The sequence below is a fragment of the Bidens hawaiensis genome, unplaced genomic scaffold (genome assembly GCF_021521415.1).
Source record: "Bidens hawaiensis isolate Kalapana, Puna unplaced genomic scaffold, B.hawaiensis_p1.1 tig00002265_1, whole genome shotgun sequence".
Classification (NCBI taxonomy): domain Eukaryota; kingdom Viridiplantae; phylum Streptophyta; class Magnoliopsida; order Asterales; family Asteraceae; genus Bidens; species Bidens hawaiensis.
Window position 1 is genome coordinate 805,282 of NW_027491120.1, and position 13,743 is coordinate 819,024.

General features: G+C 35.9%; 2 protein-coding genes across 2 annotated transcripts in view; one reads left to right on the plus strand and one right to left on the minus strand.

Annotated features, from left to right (window-relative positions):
• Window positions 1-5,864: 5,864 nt before the first annotated feature.
• On the plus strand, window positions 5,865-6,473 carry LOC143613122 (uncharacterized). The gene has a single exon (XM_077086922.1). The coding sequence runs from the start codon at window positions 5,865-5,867 to the stop codon at window positions 6,471-6,473; it is 609 nt and encodes a 202-aa protein (XP_076943037.1).
• A 311-nt stretch (window positions 6,474-6,784) lies between these two features.
• The window catches only part of LOC143613132 (uncharacterized), a 75,464-nt gene continuing 68,505 nt past the window's right edge, over window positions 6,785-13,743 (minus strand). The window contains exons 2-11 of the mRNA XM_077086929.1: window positions 10,466-10,538; window positions 10,165-10,264; window positions 9,806-9,896; window positions 9,582-9,724; window positions 9,400-9,490; window positions 9,159-9,294; window positions 8,895-9,070; window positions 8,682-8,802; window positions 8,387-8,569; window positions 6,785-6,799 (exon numbers count right to left, since the gene is read on the minus strand). Coding sequence (XP_076943044.1) covers window positions 6,785-6,799; window positions 8,387-8,569; window positions 8,682-8,802; window positions 8,895-9,070; window positions 9,159-9,294; window positions 9,400-9,490; window positions 9,582-9,724; window positions 9,806-9,896; window positions 10,165-10,264; window positions 10,466-10,538 — 1,129 coding nt within the window. The remainder of the gene's footprint in view (window positions 6,800-8,386; window positions 8,570-8,681; window positions 8,803-8,894; window positions 9,071-9,158; window positions 9,295-9,399; window positions 9,491-9,581; window positions 9,725-9,805; window positions 9,897-10,164; window positions 10,265-10,465; window positions 10,539-13,743) is intronic.

Consider the following 13,743-nt stretch of genomic DNA (forward strand, 5'->3'; position numbering starts at 1 on the left):
AATTAATGGAGTTACACCTTCACTTCTCGCATTTCTCGCTGTAAAACTACTTCTGAAATGATCCAATACCTGTGTATGTAATGCATATGTATGTTCTTAAAAATTGATAATGTTGGAGAAGCTGACCATAGTGAGAGAATGTATGTATGGTTTTGTTATATAAATTGATTATGTCGGCATGTACAATAGGAGTAGGGATTGATAGAAAGAAGTTCATACACACGCATCTTAGACCAAACGTAGCGGGACGCTTCCGACCCTCAAGGCGTCTAAATGTGTCTGGAACACCGCCTCCGTGGCGCTTTGGAGGGGATGGGGTGGGGTGGGGGGAGCACTTCCCACAAAAAGCTGGTGTTTTGGTGTCTTGGTCCCACTAGCAGTTGGTTAACGGCTACTTTTTAAAAAAAAATCACTTTTTCCTATATAATCACCAAACATTTACAAAATTCATCACACTTTTAAACACTCTCTACAAACTTTACAACAATCTTCACAATTTTTATAAACTTTCTATTCAAAACACCAACAAAATAGATTCATCCTCTTTGTCCGACATAATCAACCGAATTTGCAAAATAATGAGCATACAGCCGATAACGAGGCGAAGGAGGAGGCGGTTAGGAGTGCAATTACGCTCGCGGAAAAGTATATGCAATCTATTAATTCTCCTCCTCGCCCGGTTATGAGATGAGAATATATCGAACGAGACCGTGAGGGCGTGAGCGATCGTTCGATGAAAGACTAATTCAATGACTCGCCAAGATACAATCCGAAGATTTTTATACGTTGATTTTGAATGTCTAAACGTTTATTTTTATGCATTGTACAAGATTTGGAGCGCGAGTATGATTACTTTAATCAAAAACAAGGCGCACCAGGGCTGTTAGGATTCACCAGTATCCAGAAGTGTACGTCAACGTTACGCGTGCTGGCCTACAGAAACACGGCCGACATCAACGACGAGTACTTAAAGGGACAAACGATACGAGACACATTGGAGTGTTTTTGCCAAAGTATTTATTAATTTTTTTTAAAAAAAATCTAACTTGCGTTTATTTTAAATTTGTTTATTTAATTATTTTAATATAGGCATAATACAATTATACGGTGCACGTTATCTTAGTATAGATTGTATGCATTGAAAGTGGTTTAATTATCCAATTGCATTGTGACACTCGTCAATTTCAGGTTAACTCTGTTAATCCGAATTCCGTTAATTCAAACATAAGGTCACACGAACTATGTCATTCCAGTTAACGCATATCTCATTACATTTAATTAGGGTTTAAATGACGCGTGACAATCATTACACAAGTAGTCTTTCAAAATTTCACCAAAACACACACGAGTCGACTCAAACCGTTGGTGAACAAACAATAAACATCATAAACAAGTATTTGATAATTACGTGTTACGTTTATGTGTTACTTGGTGTTGACATGTATAACGTTAATTCATGAAGAAAATAAACTATTTTGTGCTAGAAATTGATTAACTAGAAGGCTAGGGGGTTAAGTGTAACATGACTATTTATATAAACAAATTATTACCCAACCCTAATCCCCCCTGCGATCGGCCTCCCTCCCTCTCTCCCTCTTGGCGACCGTAAACCCACACACACACACACGCAAAGTGTTTTTCAAGTTTGTTTGAAGGATTCAAGGTGCTAGATAGGTAATTAACACCATCTTTAGACATTATATTGATTTAATTATGCTATTGAACATGTTAATCAAACCCTAAATCTTGAAAGTGATGATTAAAGATGAGTTAGGGTTTATTTGTATGTTTGTTGATGAATACTAGTAAATTGATAACTAGTTGTAGGGCTGGCATATCGTGTATACCCGTACACGATAAGACACGAACATGATAAGACACGAACACAAAATGGGTATACCTGTACACGACATGAAAACTTATCGTGTACCTGTAACCCAAACGCGAACACGAACCTGCTACTACCTGGTATACACGATAATCCACGATAGTACACGATAATAGCTGTTTAGAAACACATATTTGACAACCTTTTAGCGAAACCAAAGTCGACGAAAGTTCATAAAAGTCTTAAAATAAAATATAAATTCATGCTCTTTAACAAATTTAAGACAAAAAACACATAGAATTCTAATCAAAACATCTATTGAAAGCAATATCAAGTTCCAAACTTCCAAGTTCCAATTGGTCTTTCTTCTCAAATCTTCAATTCCAAACAAGGAAACAATCAAACCTACACACAAAATAAGTATAGTCAATTAGTCATATTAATCATGAACAATTGAACGTATTCATATAGTTTTCTCAAGTAACATTATTAGAAAGTTTTAGAGTGAGGTACCTTAGGATTGTTCATTGTTTTTAGCAAGCAACACTACTTGAAACATTTAGAGTTGGTACCTTAGGATTGTTCACCGAGTTTGAAGCATTTGATTCACAACTTGGATAGAATCACTCTCCATCTGGAATGAATAAAGAAAAAAAATACATAAAGTTACACAAAAATAAAACCAAACTTGAACCAAAATAAATATAGTTGGATCAACAAACATACCGTTGTTTTGGCTTTCTTATCCTTCACCTTTTTCCACCTTCTTTTGTGGGTCACTCAAACTTACCTAAATAGTAAATACTAACAAATGTGAGCAATTAAAAGTTCAAAACCAACACGAAATTACTTGTTAATTTTCGTGTCTAAACATGTATAATACCTGTTTAGACACAAAAATTAACAAGTAATTTCGTGTCTACCTGTTTAGTACACGAAACCTGTTAAGGCCTTACCTGTTACTTGTTAAAGTCGTGTAGATACGTGTCGTGTATTCGTGTCTCGTGTATAAATTGCCAGCCCTAACTAGTTGCATTGTTATTGATTGTTAATTACATGTTTCTTGAAATTGAATTTTGAAGTATAACCCTCAAGGTGCCTGTAAAGTGAAATTGAGATGCATGGTTGGTGGATTAATACCTAAATAGTAAATACTAACAAATGTGAGCAACTAAAACAACCCTATAATAGTATAATTCACATCAATACTTAATAGTTTTGTACAAAACAAAATAAACTCAGCAAGTCCCATATTATTAAACAAATTAAACTCAGTAAGTCTCATAAAGCACATACTACTTTTCATATCATCACATTGGCCACATTACAACTACAGAAAGTCAAAATTCTTCCATGTATGACAGACCGTATCAACAAACAATACCCGTTTATCCAACTAAAAGAGTAAAAGAAAGATAACAATATCTAAAACAACTTGGATAGGGTTACCAACTCGTTCAAATGAATCCCAAAATCCCCAAATCAATTTTCCATTTTTATACAAACTAACAAACTCTTTGAGACATAACAATAATATGAATTAATGGCCGACTGAAGATGGAATTTAGTATTTATGAGATGAATTGCAACAAAACAAAACTTACCAAGTATTAATGTTAGGCTGATGAGTGTGTCCGGCGAGAGGTTTATGGACGGAACCTGGAGGAACTAGGAAGGCCGAAGAGAGCATGACCGGCGCCGGGTGATGGCCGGAGAGAGGATGGCCGGCAACGGGTGGGATGGCTGGCGACGGGTGGGAGGATGGATGATGAGAGAGGCGACGGCTGGAATGCTGGATGATGAGAAATTAGGGTTAGGGATAAATGTTTAATAGGTTATAATATAACTATATATATTTTGTATATATATATATTTAATTTTAAAAATAACCAGGTATTAACAGGTACCTAACAGGTAAACAGGTATTATACCTGTTTAGACACGAAAATTAACAAGTAATTTCGTGTCTACCTGTTTAGTACACGAAACCTGTTAAGGCCTTACCTGTTACCTGTTAAATTTGTGTAGATACGTGTCGTGTATTCGTGTCTCGTATATAAATTGCCAGCCCTAACTAGTTGCATTGTTATTGATTCTTAATTACATGTTTCTTGAAATTGAATTTTGAAGTAAAACCCTCAAGGTGCTTGTAAAGTGAAATTGAGATGCATGGTTGGTGGATTATGTATCTAGTGAGTTGTATGCATGATTTCTAGTTCATAGGTTATTAGTTTGTTGAATTTTAATGAAAACTAATGCTGGACAGATTCTTAATTGCATGTTTAAATGACTGTAACTCGATGTTAATGTTGTGTTTTGAAGTGATTATTGACACTATGATGTAGTAAGTCGAGTCTAGTTTATAAAGAGTCTAAGTTTGTAATTTTTTGACGTGTGAAATTTAGTTTTTATTATTTTACAAATCTGTTGTGCAAATCTGATTCGGGAAGCCTGCTGGTAGGCTGTTTTGTAATTAGTGTATCTCATAACGACAAGACCAATTGGGTTGGTTCCATTTCTGGAGGTTAATATTTTGAGTAAGGACTTTGACCCAATTGGCCTTGCATTATTTGAATTTCCCATATAACGGTAATAACAAATAACGTTCTGTTGCGCATGATAATGACTGCTGTGTACTTACTGTGATGTTTTGATCATTGTAAGAAAATCATATGTGATAAAAATATAATAAAAATATTTTTAGAAACCTAACTCATGTGTGCTTCTGTGATGATTTTTGATGATTTTTATTGACTTGTTATGATCTATTAAATAGAGTAATTTTGTCGGGTTAAAATCTGTCTCGATAAATTAGCTGCTGAATTATTTATGTTAACATGAAAAGCGTATTGTTGATCGATGTTTGCTATGTGTTTGACTTATTTGCCCTTGTGGGAGAATGTTACTAGGAATGCACAATGGTAACACTTAATTCTTAATATTTGTTCACACGCATAACTAATCACCAACGTGTTTGTCGAGTCGCACATGCTTCACAAAGTAACACAAACACATCTCATAAATAAGTTTCATGTGTCAAGTCTAGGGACTCACTCGTAGTTCAAATACTTAGAAAATCTCGTTTTGTTTTTAGAGCACTAGTGAGGATTTCTGTGACGCACACTTTTCTCGGATCTTTTGTTATCTTCGCAAACAGTGAGTTTCACGGCCCCTTTTACTCTTTTAACGCTTTTATTAAGGGGAGATAACATACTCCAACAATGTAGATTTTGTTACTCTTATATATCACTTGTAAGGCTAAGTGGAAACAAACCAACTAAAGTCCTTCTGAACATCGAACCGGTTAATATTTGGATAATAGCGAGTCACCTTTGAGTAGTACTACTGGGTTTAACAAACCCCACCCAACTCTAAACTCGACTGTAGGTCGAGTTGGTGTAATCTTGGCTAACACATTACCATGGTCGTGGTTGACATGGTGGCAAGGCAATCGTTAAACAGTCAGCTTCGGTGTCGAACACTTAGTAATACATGCTTGATAGGTTAGCTACCTATTGATATATAATTGACTTAACACTATCTGGTAAAGCAAAAACGCAAACGCTTTATTTATATAAACCTGTGAACTCACCAACCCTGTGTTGACACTTTTAGTATGTTTATCTCAGGTAGCCGAGGCGGGCGAGCGGTATAGGACATGCATTCTCTGAACTATTATGCTTTAAACTTCTTTTGAGTTTTATCATGAAAATTGTGTTTTTAAGTCGTCCTATGTTGCGCAACTTTTAGCTTTACACTTTACGCTTCCGCATTTTTATACTTAAGACTTGATGTCTTGGTTGTTTTAAAACTTTATTTGTGGTGTTTGATATAACTAATGATTCCGATCCTGTTAGTTCACACCCTCTGACGGTAAAACTCCGTTAGTGGATTTTGAGGGTGTGACATGCATAGCGATGTCAATATAGACGTGGTGACCAGAAAGTACCAACGATGAGTCTTCAAGCTGTTGCTTCGTATGACTTTTGGGTTTGATCGACCTACTTTCGCAGCCCTGTGTCTACCAACGACATAAATGTTTTTGGCGGTGTCGCCTGTGGTAGAGGATTATATCTTCGCTACCGCACTAGTCGCATCATTTTGGGCTAACAATAACTACTACCCACACGAATACTATTTGGAAAATGAGATATACCGGAATATCCTATTATTGTCAAAATGTTTAGAGGCCAGATGGATGAAACGAGAGACTATTTTAAGAAAGTATAAGAGTATTCATGAAATGACATCAAGAGGTGTTTTGAGTTCTTCGCCGACGTTGGCATTCGTGAAAAATCTGTGTCGTGCATGGACATTGGAAAAAATGAGAGATGTTATCTATACGTGTATCATATTGCATAAAATGATTATAAAATATGAGGGGAAAACAATACGTCAACATTATATACCGAGGAATGTCCAACAACAAACTCAAGCAACTATGGAGGAGATGGTGCAAAATGCGTATCAAATGCGTTCAAGTGAGATATATAATTCGCTTATGGCGGATTTGGTCCAACGTGCTTGGTCGGTTAAGCCAATTCGCCATCAAGCAGAGATGATGAAGAAGGAGACGAGGAAAGTGGAGACGAAGACGGCAAAGATGAGCTCGAAGAAGGTGAAGACGAAAACGAGTAATTTATAGTCGTTTTTTTATTTTAATGTAAATTTTAATTATTTAAGAATGAATTTTTATTGGTATTAATTTAAATAAAAATAATAATTGTAATGAGGTAATGATTGGATGAGCTCTATCCACTACACTTATTTTAGTCAAAAAGCCTCTATGGTGACGTGACGTCACATGCCGCAAAATACACCCAAAGAGGCTCTAAACACTGCCCATGATCTTAGCGTAGTTAATCGATGGAGTGAAAGGTTTCTTGGAATTTGCTTGTATCAACGAAAAGTATTTTGAAAGCGAATGGTAACTACTTGGAGAACTAATTTTTTGTATTAGATATCTTCATTCTAAAAGTCAAAATTTAAAGCACATAAAAAGTGAAAAATTAAGTTTTGTTTCTACAAATAGGATCTCATGATGTGGTGGAACCATCGCAAAACTTCTTATATGAAATCGTGTTTAGGAGAGCCTGAGAGGTCTCAGCTTTCTATTAATTGAAACAAGGATGAAGGGATGTGACGAACTGAGTTCCAATTAAAGTTTCAAGGGTAAGTTTTTTAGTTTTTTTTTTACTTGTTGAAGCCCCAATCCTGATTTTAGTTAGGGTTTTTATAATAATCCTTAAGAAGCTTTGGCATGAGATAGACCCGGCTTCGAGAATGGTTAAAAATTTTTGGTCCTTAATAAAAAGGGGTATCTTGTTATATTTAAACAATTCATTTTTAAATAAGCCTTAATTTTTCGGGCCTTATGATTTGCTTTTGTAAAAAAACCTTTTTTTTTTAATAAAAATATGGTTAAAATGTCTCAAGTGAGTTAGAACCCACAATTTTTTGGTTGAAAGTCATACCCCTTTGCCACTAAACCAAGCTAGTGGTTGTGTAATTAAGTTTAAACATTATATATACATATTGTTTTTCATAAAAATATATATATATATAATTTTTTTTAAAAAAATCCAGGCATATCAGGGTGTCGGGCCGGGGTCTGTCGTCCACCTGTCCCCCCCTCCCCCCTATAGCCAGCCCTGACATGAGATCTGATGACACGACTCTAAGCCTATTCAGGTATTGATCTGTAACATATTCAATTAAATGTTATTACTACTCTAGTCTTGATCTATGTTAGTTTTGGGAACTAATATTGTATAATAATGAATTAGCAATATAATGCACAACTAGAACCATGAGCATGTAGAGAACGATGATTCTTGGAACCCGGTGAGTCTCTCACTTCTAATCTAGATTTACATAACATTTATTTTAATACGCTTCTTAGTAGAAATATGTATGTCTTCGGTTATTTTCGTAAGTATAGATAAGGCTACAAGACCTTTAGGCGCTAATAGTAGTTGGTGGTTTTTATTTACAATCAAATCCCTAACCTGACAGTCAATATTGTTGCAGGTTGCGATCTGACGACTTGCTAACAGGAAGGGAACATAGTCATACATATAGAAGTAATAAGTTTTTATTTCAATAAATGATTTCAGTTTTGCTCGAGTAGGATTATTAGCCAAAACGAGCCAATATTAATATATTCAATATGTAATACTTTAAGTACATTTTACAGAATAATAATTATATATAAATTGTGATAAATATTACCAAATGATAAAGAGCATTGGCTTTGTAAGTTACACGAGCCTGGGCTCAACTGGAGCCTAAAAATTAACTTGTTCAATAAATGGGTAAGCTTAAGTAGGCTCATAAATCTAAATTGGTACATGACATTGGTTCTTTTGCAAACAAGTTTAAATCGGAGCTGGTACAGGACATTGGTTCGTTTTGCAACATGGTGGCTGCTTCTGTATACAAACAAAGAGAGAAATTTCATTGCAACTAGAGCTGGAATCTAAGTCGGATTCAAAATTCATTATCTAAAGGTACCGGTGTTAAACAAATACAAAATCCATGTTAAGATTATATTATTACCAAACGATTATTCTGTCTTTTCTGTAATTCAGTGATAATATTAGTGTCATCAGTAAGCTTGTTTATACCATAGTTCTCGACATTGTTTCTGAAGTTGAAATATGCCACATCGACCTTAAAAGCGAATATCTTTTCTAAAAGACAATCCAACTTAGCAGGGAATCCACCATTTTCAACCTTATTCTGTAATAAAATTAGATGACAAACAAACAAATAAAATATTAATCATTGTTAAACATAACAATATAATGACAATGATGTATAAATAATAAAGTATTTTAGTGGAAAAACAAACCTCATTTTGAGAATCAATCAATTCTTTTGCTGTTTTGTTAGTCAGCATTTTAGCATCTCTATCAAAGAGAGTCAACGACACAACTCCAGTGAAATCGTGCACCCTTATCTTGATCTTGAACCTAAAAAAGTTTTTGAAATATGTAAATAGCAAGAAAAACATATACTTCTACAATGGACAAATTACACATTTGAATTTGAATTCAATAAATACCTAGGTGTAGGGATAACACCTAAAACATTGCATCTTACTGTTTTGCATTCATACTCCTTTCCACCTTCATCATTATTTTCCATGAGCTTACGGCTACAAGTATTACAACCAATATAATACCATTCCGTATCTAGACAGATGTCCATAATTGTACCAAGGATAATGATAATTTTAGGCTGCAATAAAGTAAAAAGCACTTAATCAATATTCAATTAGTATTGAAAGATAATTAGGATAACATAAAGAGTGTAATAATTAACTTACAAATATAATAGTACAAATATCACCGATGTTAAAAAAATCTGTTGCTCTCAAAAACTCATCATCAACAGACAACAGCATCTTCACCGGAATCGCTTTACGAACAGAAACATCATTGCCATTTAGCAAACCCAACAAACTACAAAATTGAAAATTTAAATAATTTAGGAATCAGTAAGATAATATAAAATTTAAATAACAAAATCGATGAACTAAAACAATAATTACTGGTTTAATAATATACTTATTTTTGTATTCTTCTATTTCAAATAAAAAGTCGTTTATAAAGAAACAGCTAACATTAGATCCAAAAGAATTAGACACATACACTTTCTCTCACAAAAATGAAAATTATACAAGGAAACATCAGTTAAAGTTAGTGACACGTTAAAACTCAAGTAACTTCCAAACAGTAGACATAGTTACCTTTACCATCAGAACCGGTGTAATACTTAACGCTACCAAAATGCAGTACAATAATGGCCTGGTCTTCATCAAAATGTTCAATTACATATTTAGAGAGCTCAGACGCATTATGATCCCATAGTGTGAGATATACACAGTTTCCACTGAAATGAGAGAAGTGTTAAATACAGTATAAAGTATATTAACAATAATATGAAACCAAATGTTAGTGTAAATAGTAATACCTTAAATCACATATCTCCATTGTACGCTTGTTTTTGTCCTTGACGTTTGAAGCATTGCTCTTGAACACATGAACCACGTGACCAATAATATCTAAGACAAAGAAAATAAAATAAATAATTAATTAACAGATTTAATGGAAATCTAACGCTAAAATTATAAATCAATTTATTTAAATTAAAATTTATTTATACCAACAGTGGATTTAAAAGAAACATCTTTATTGATTAGTGATTCAAATGAAATCATCTTGAAACCAAACATGCGACCATCAAACTCTTAACATGGATTGACATGTGTGTTTGGTCCAAACACCAATTTGTTGGAACAGTCAATCACACGGTAGTTCGATCCATTAGACCAACGCTAGGATTAACAATAGTCAGAGTAGAGCTTTCCTTCAAGAATCTTTTGAAACAAAAGATATCATGTTTGTAAACGGTGGCTTGGATTAGATTCTCCTGTCATTAAAGAACAACATATATATGAGAATTACAACTATAATCAATCAATAATTAAGATATAAAAAATGTAGAATCTGTAACATATATACAGATTTATAAATAGATACTTACATCTTCATTCATTAGCACCATCTCGATTAAAAAATCCTCGTTGACATTTTAGTTGTCTCTGATGCTCCAAAGTCTTAGAACTCTAACCTTAAGAGTTGATGGTGATGTTTTGAGAACATCAATTTCATTTAGCGTGGTAAATTTTTGAGCTTCCATTGTCCTATGAATAAAATTAAATTATAAAACATTAGACTAAATTATTTGAAACATAAAAACAATTATTAAAAGGGTAGGAGCTTACATTGTTGCAGAATTTATAATTATGAAAAGTATGAGAAAGGCTTATGTGATTAGTGTTAGTGCACAAAAATTTGACACCGTGGATAAGTTATCCTGGCATATGTTCTTTGATCAGTTATCCTTGGTCGGATCCCGTCAGGATCAAGGATCCACAGTACTTATTATTTACTAACGATTGTTCCATGTGTATAACAATATATTTGACAGATGTAACGACTAAGAGACCTGGTCTACCCCCTATTTCGCAGCCTGAGTGATGGAGCACGTGGTCAAAGTGGCTGTTACGTTTACATTGAAGATAAAGGCGGATTTTTAGGAAAAATAGTTAATAGTCTTTATTATTAATAACTCCATTGAGTTATTATCTATTATATATAACTGAGATTATGATAAGTTAGAAAACACATTGTATTCACACACACCTGAGCATTCTCTCTATCATGGCTCGTTCACATAGCTTTCGTTGTAATACTGATCATATTCTCCAAACCTTGTATCCTCATTTTGGATATTAATAAAATGGTGATAGACAATTGTCATCACCCGGGGTTTTTGTGCCGGCGATCCGAACCAGATCAAGGGCTTTTCCCCGTAACAAATCGTGTGCTTGTGTTTGTAATCGATACATACTTGTTTTCATCACCATAACACTAATCCTCACTAAACGAATTTGGATACATTATCCTTAGCAGATTTTTATCCAAAATAATTTGGCGCCCACCGTGGGGCAATTGGTGCTATAATCCATATTACTCCTATCAATTTTCGATTTTTTCATACCCATATCACTATCAATGGCCTCTCAATCAATCTCTGCTTCATCAACCATGCCATCATCAGTTTCTCTCTCATCAAGGACTTTGCCACCGATGCCTCCGCCAATCACGGGAGCACAACGAACTGCTGCTGCTGGAAGCAAGACGCAACTACCAGTCTTCCAGAGCTCAAAAACCGCTGCTGCTGCCCTGGTGGTTAATACTAACAGTAATGTTTCATCTATGTGTTTGCAGGTTAAAGCATACATGGAGCAGTAGAACAAGACTAACCAGTGGATCCTTCGTAAGATAGAAGATCTCAAGAAGACTAAGAGGCCAGCAGAGTATCTCACTCCCTTGATGCCTAGGATGCTAGATTTCACCTCTCTAGGATCCATGGCTCAACTCTCACAAGGATCATCAATCCTTCAACAGGGGTCCATGGGTCAACAGACTCAAGGATCTTCACTATTTCAGCCAGGATCATTCTCCCTTCAACAAGGGTCCGTGGGTCAATAGGCTCAAGGATCCTTGTTATTCCAGCAGGGATCATCCGTCATTCCACCAGGATCCTCTGGGTTGTATATTCAAGGGTCCTATAATTCCCAACCTCAAGGATCCTTCTTTCAGAATCAAGGATCCTCAGGAATCCAACATCAACGATCCTGACCAAGTCTATGAAGGAGATTTCATTCCCATGCAGACTATCGCGTCGGGTGGTCCCACTCCCGTCGCTGACTCTTCTTATCCCAGATATTCATTCGAGATGCCAACCTTCACCCAGCAAAGAGGTAACTTGTATGATCCTTTATCCTTAGATGCTAAACGTGGTTCCATGCAGGATGCATGTATCAACCAAGCTATGGCCAAGGAGCTACAGAAGCTCAAGGATATGATATCGAGTGTTCCTGGGGTTATAAGACCAATACCCGAGATACCTGAGGAAAGCCACAAGTTATCCAGATTTGCTCCACCTATATGTGATGCTGAAATCCCGAAGCGGTTCCAGACTCCGAATATGAAGACTTACGATGGGACCACTGATCCTAAAGAACATGTGGCACAATATAGAGAAAGGATGGAGATCAATCCTATTCCGAAGAGACTCAAAGAAGCTTGCCTATGCAAAGGATTTGGATCCACACTGACAGGATCAGCAATAAAATGGCAGCTAAGTTTTCCTCCCTTTTCAATTACTTCTTTTTCTCATTTGGTTAACTTGTTCAACAGCCAATTTTTCTGTAGCAGGAAATTTGAGAAGTTAACTAGCGACTTATACCGTGTTATCCAACCAAGTGATGAATCCCTTAGGGACTTTGTTACGAAGTTTGGTAGGGAAGCCTTGGAAATTCATAATCTTGACATGGCTACAGCTGTTGAGGCCTTCAAGATGGGACTTCAAAGGGGCTCCCCCTTTTATGATGATCTTGTGATGACTCCTTGCAGGTCCCTAGATGAAGTAAGGAATAGGGCTCTCAGATTTATACGGTTAGAAGACGACAAGAGGATCCAGGATCGTCTGGGGAATCAAACAAAACAAGAATCCTCCGACAAGAAGCAAGGATTCTCGTTCAAGAATAACAACACAAAGCCGTATAACAAGTTCAACAACCAGAACGTACGATTAGTCAAAGACGCAGATGATGATGAAGACTATCCATGAATCTCCGACTACTGTTTTTTCATGGATACTCATGGCTTAATCTGCGCCATGAAGGATCTGAGAGAAAAGGCAAGGTGGCCTCGGAAGAATGAGAAGACGACCGCCTTCAAAGACAAGTCTAAGTGGTGTGCCTTTCACGAAGATTTTGGCCACATGACATATGAGTGCATTGGCTTGAGGAGGGAAATTGGATACCTCCTGAGCAAGGGTCACTTTAAAGAGCTCTTGGGAAGGAAGAAATCCAAGATCCAGGATCCTGAAGATCTTTCACAAAAAGCAACACCACTACCACTAGATGCTCATGTGCTCAACTTTGTCTCCAGAGACTACAAATTGTTTCAAGATTCTTGTGCTATAGAAGAAAATCCCGCAGAAGAATTCGAGTTGGACAATGAAAGAAGACCGCTCATCCCCACTACTCGAGTGACTGATCAGAGAATCTTTTCCAATTCGAGGATCCAGGATCCTCATCAGGATGAGCTGGATGCGCAAACGGTCAATTTCATCTCCGGAGGTTCAGACATATGTGGATCTTCTTTCTCTGCAGCAAGAAGACTTGCCAAAGAGATCAAGATGGATAACGGAGATCGACTAATAGTATCGACCACCTTAAAAACAGACAAAAGAATCTTCTTCGATGAGAAAGACAAGCCAAACATCCAGGATCCTCATCACGACGGTTTGATTATTACTTTATTTATCGCTAA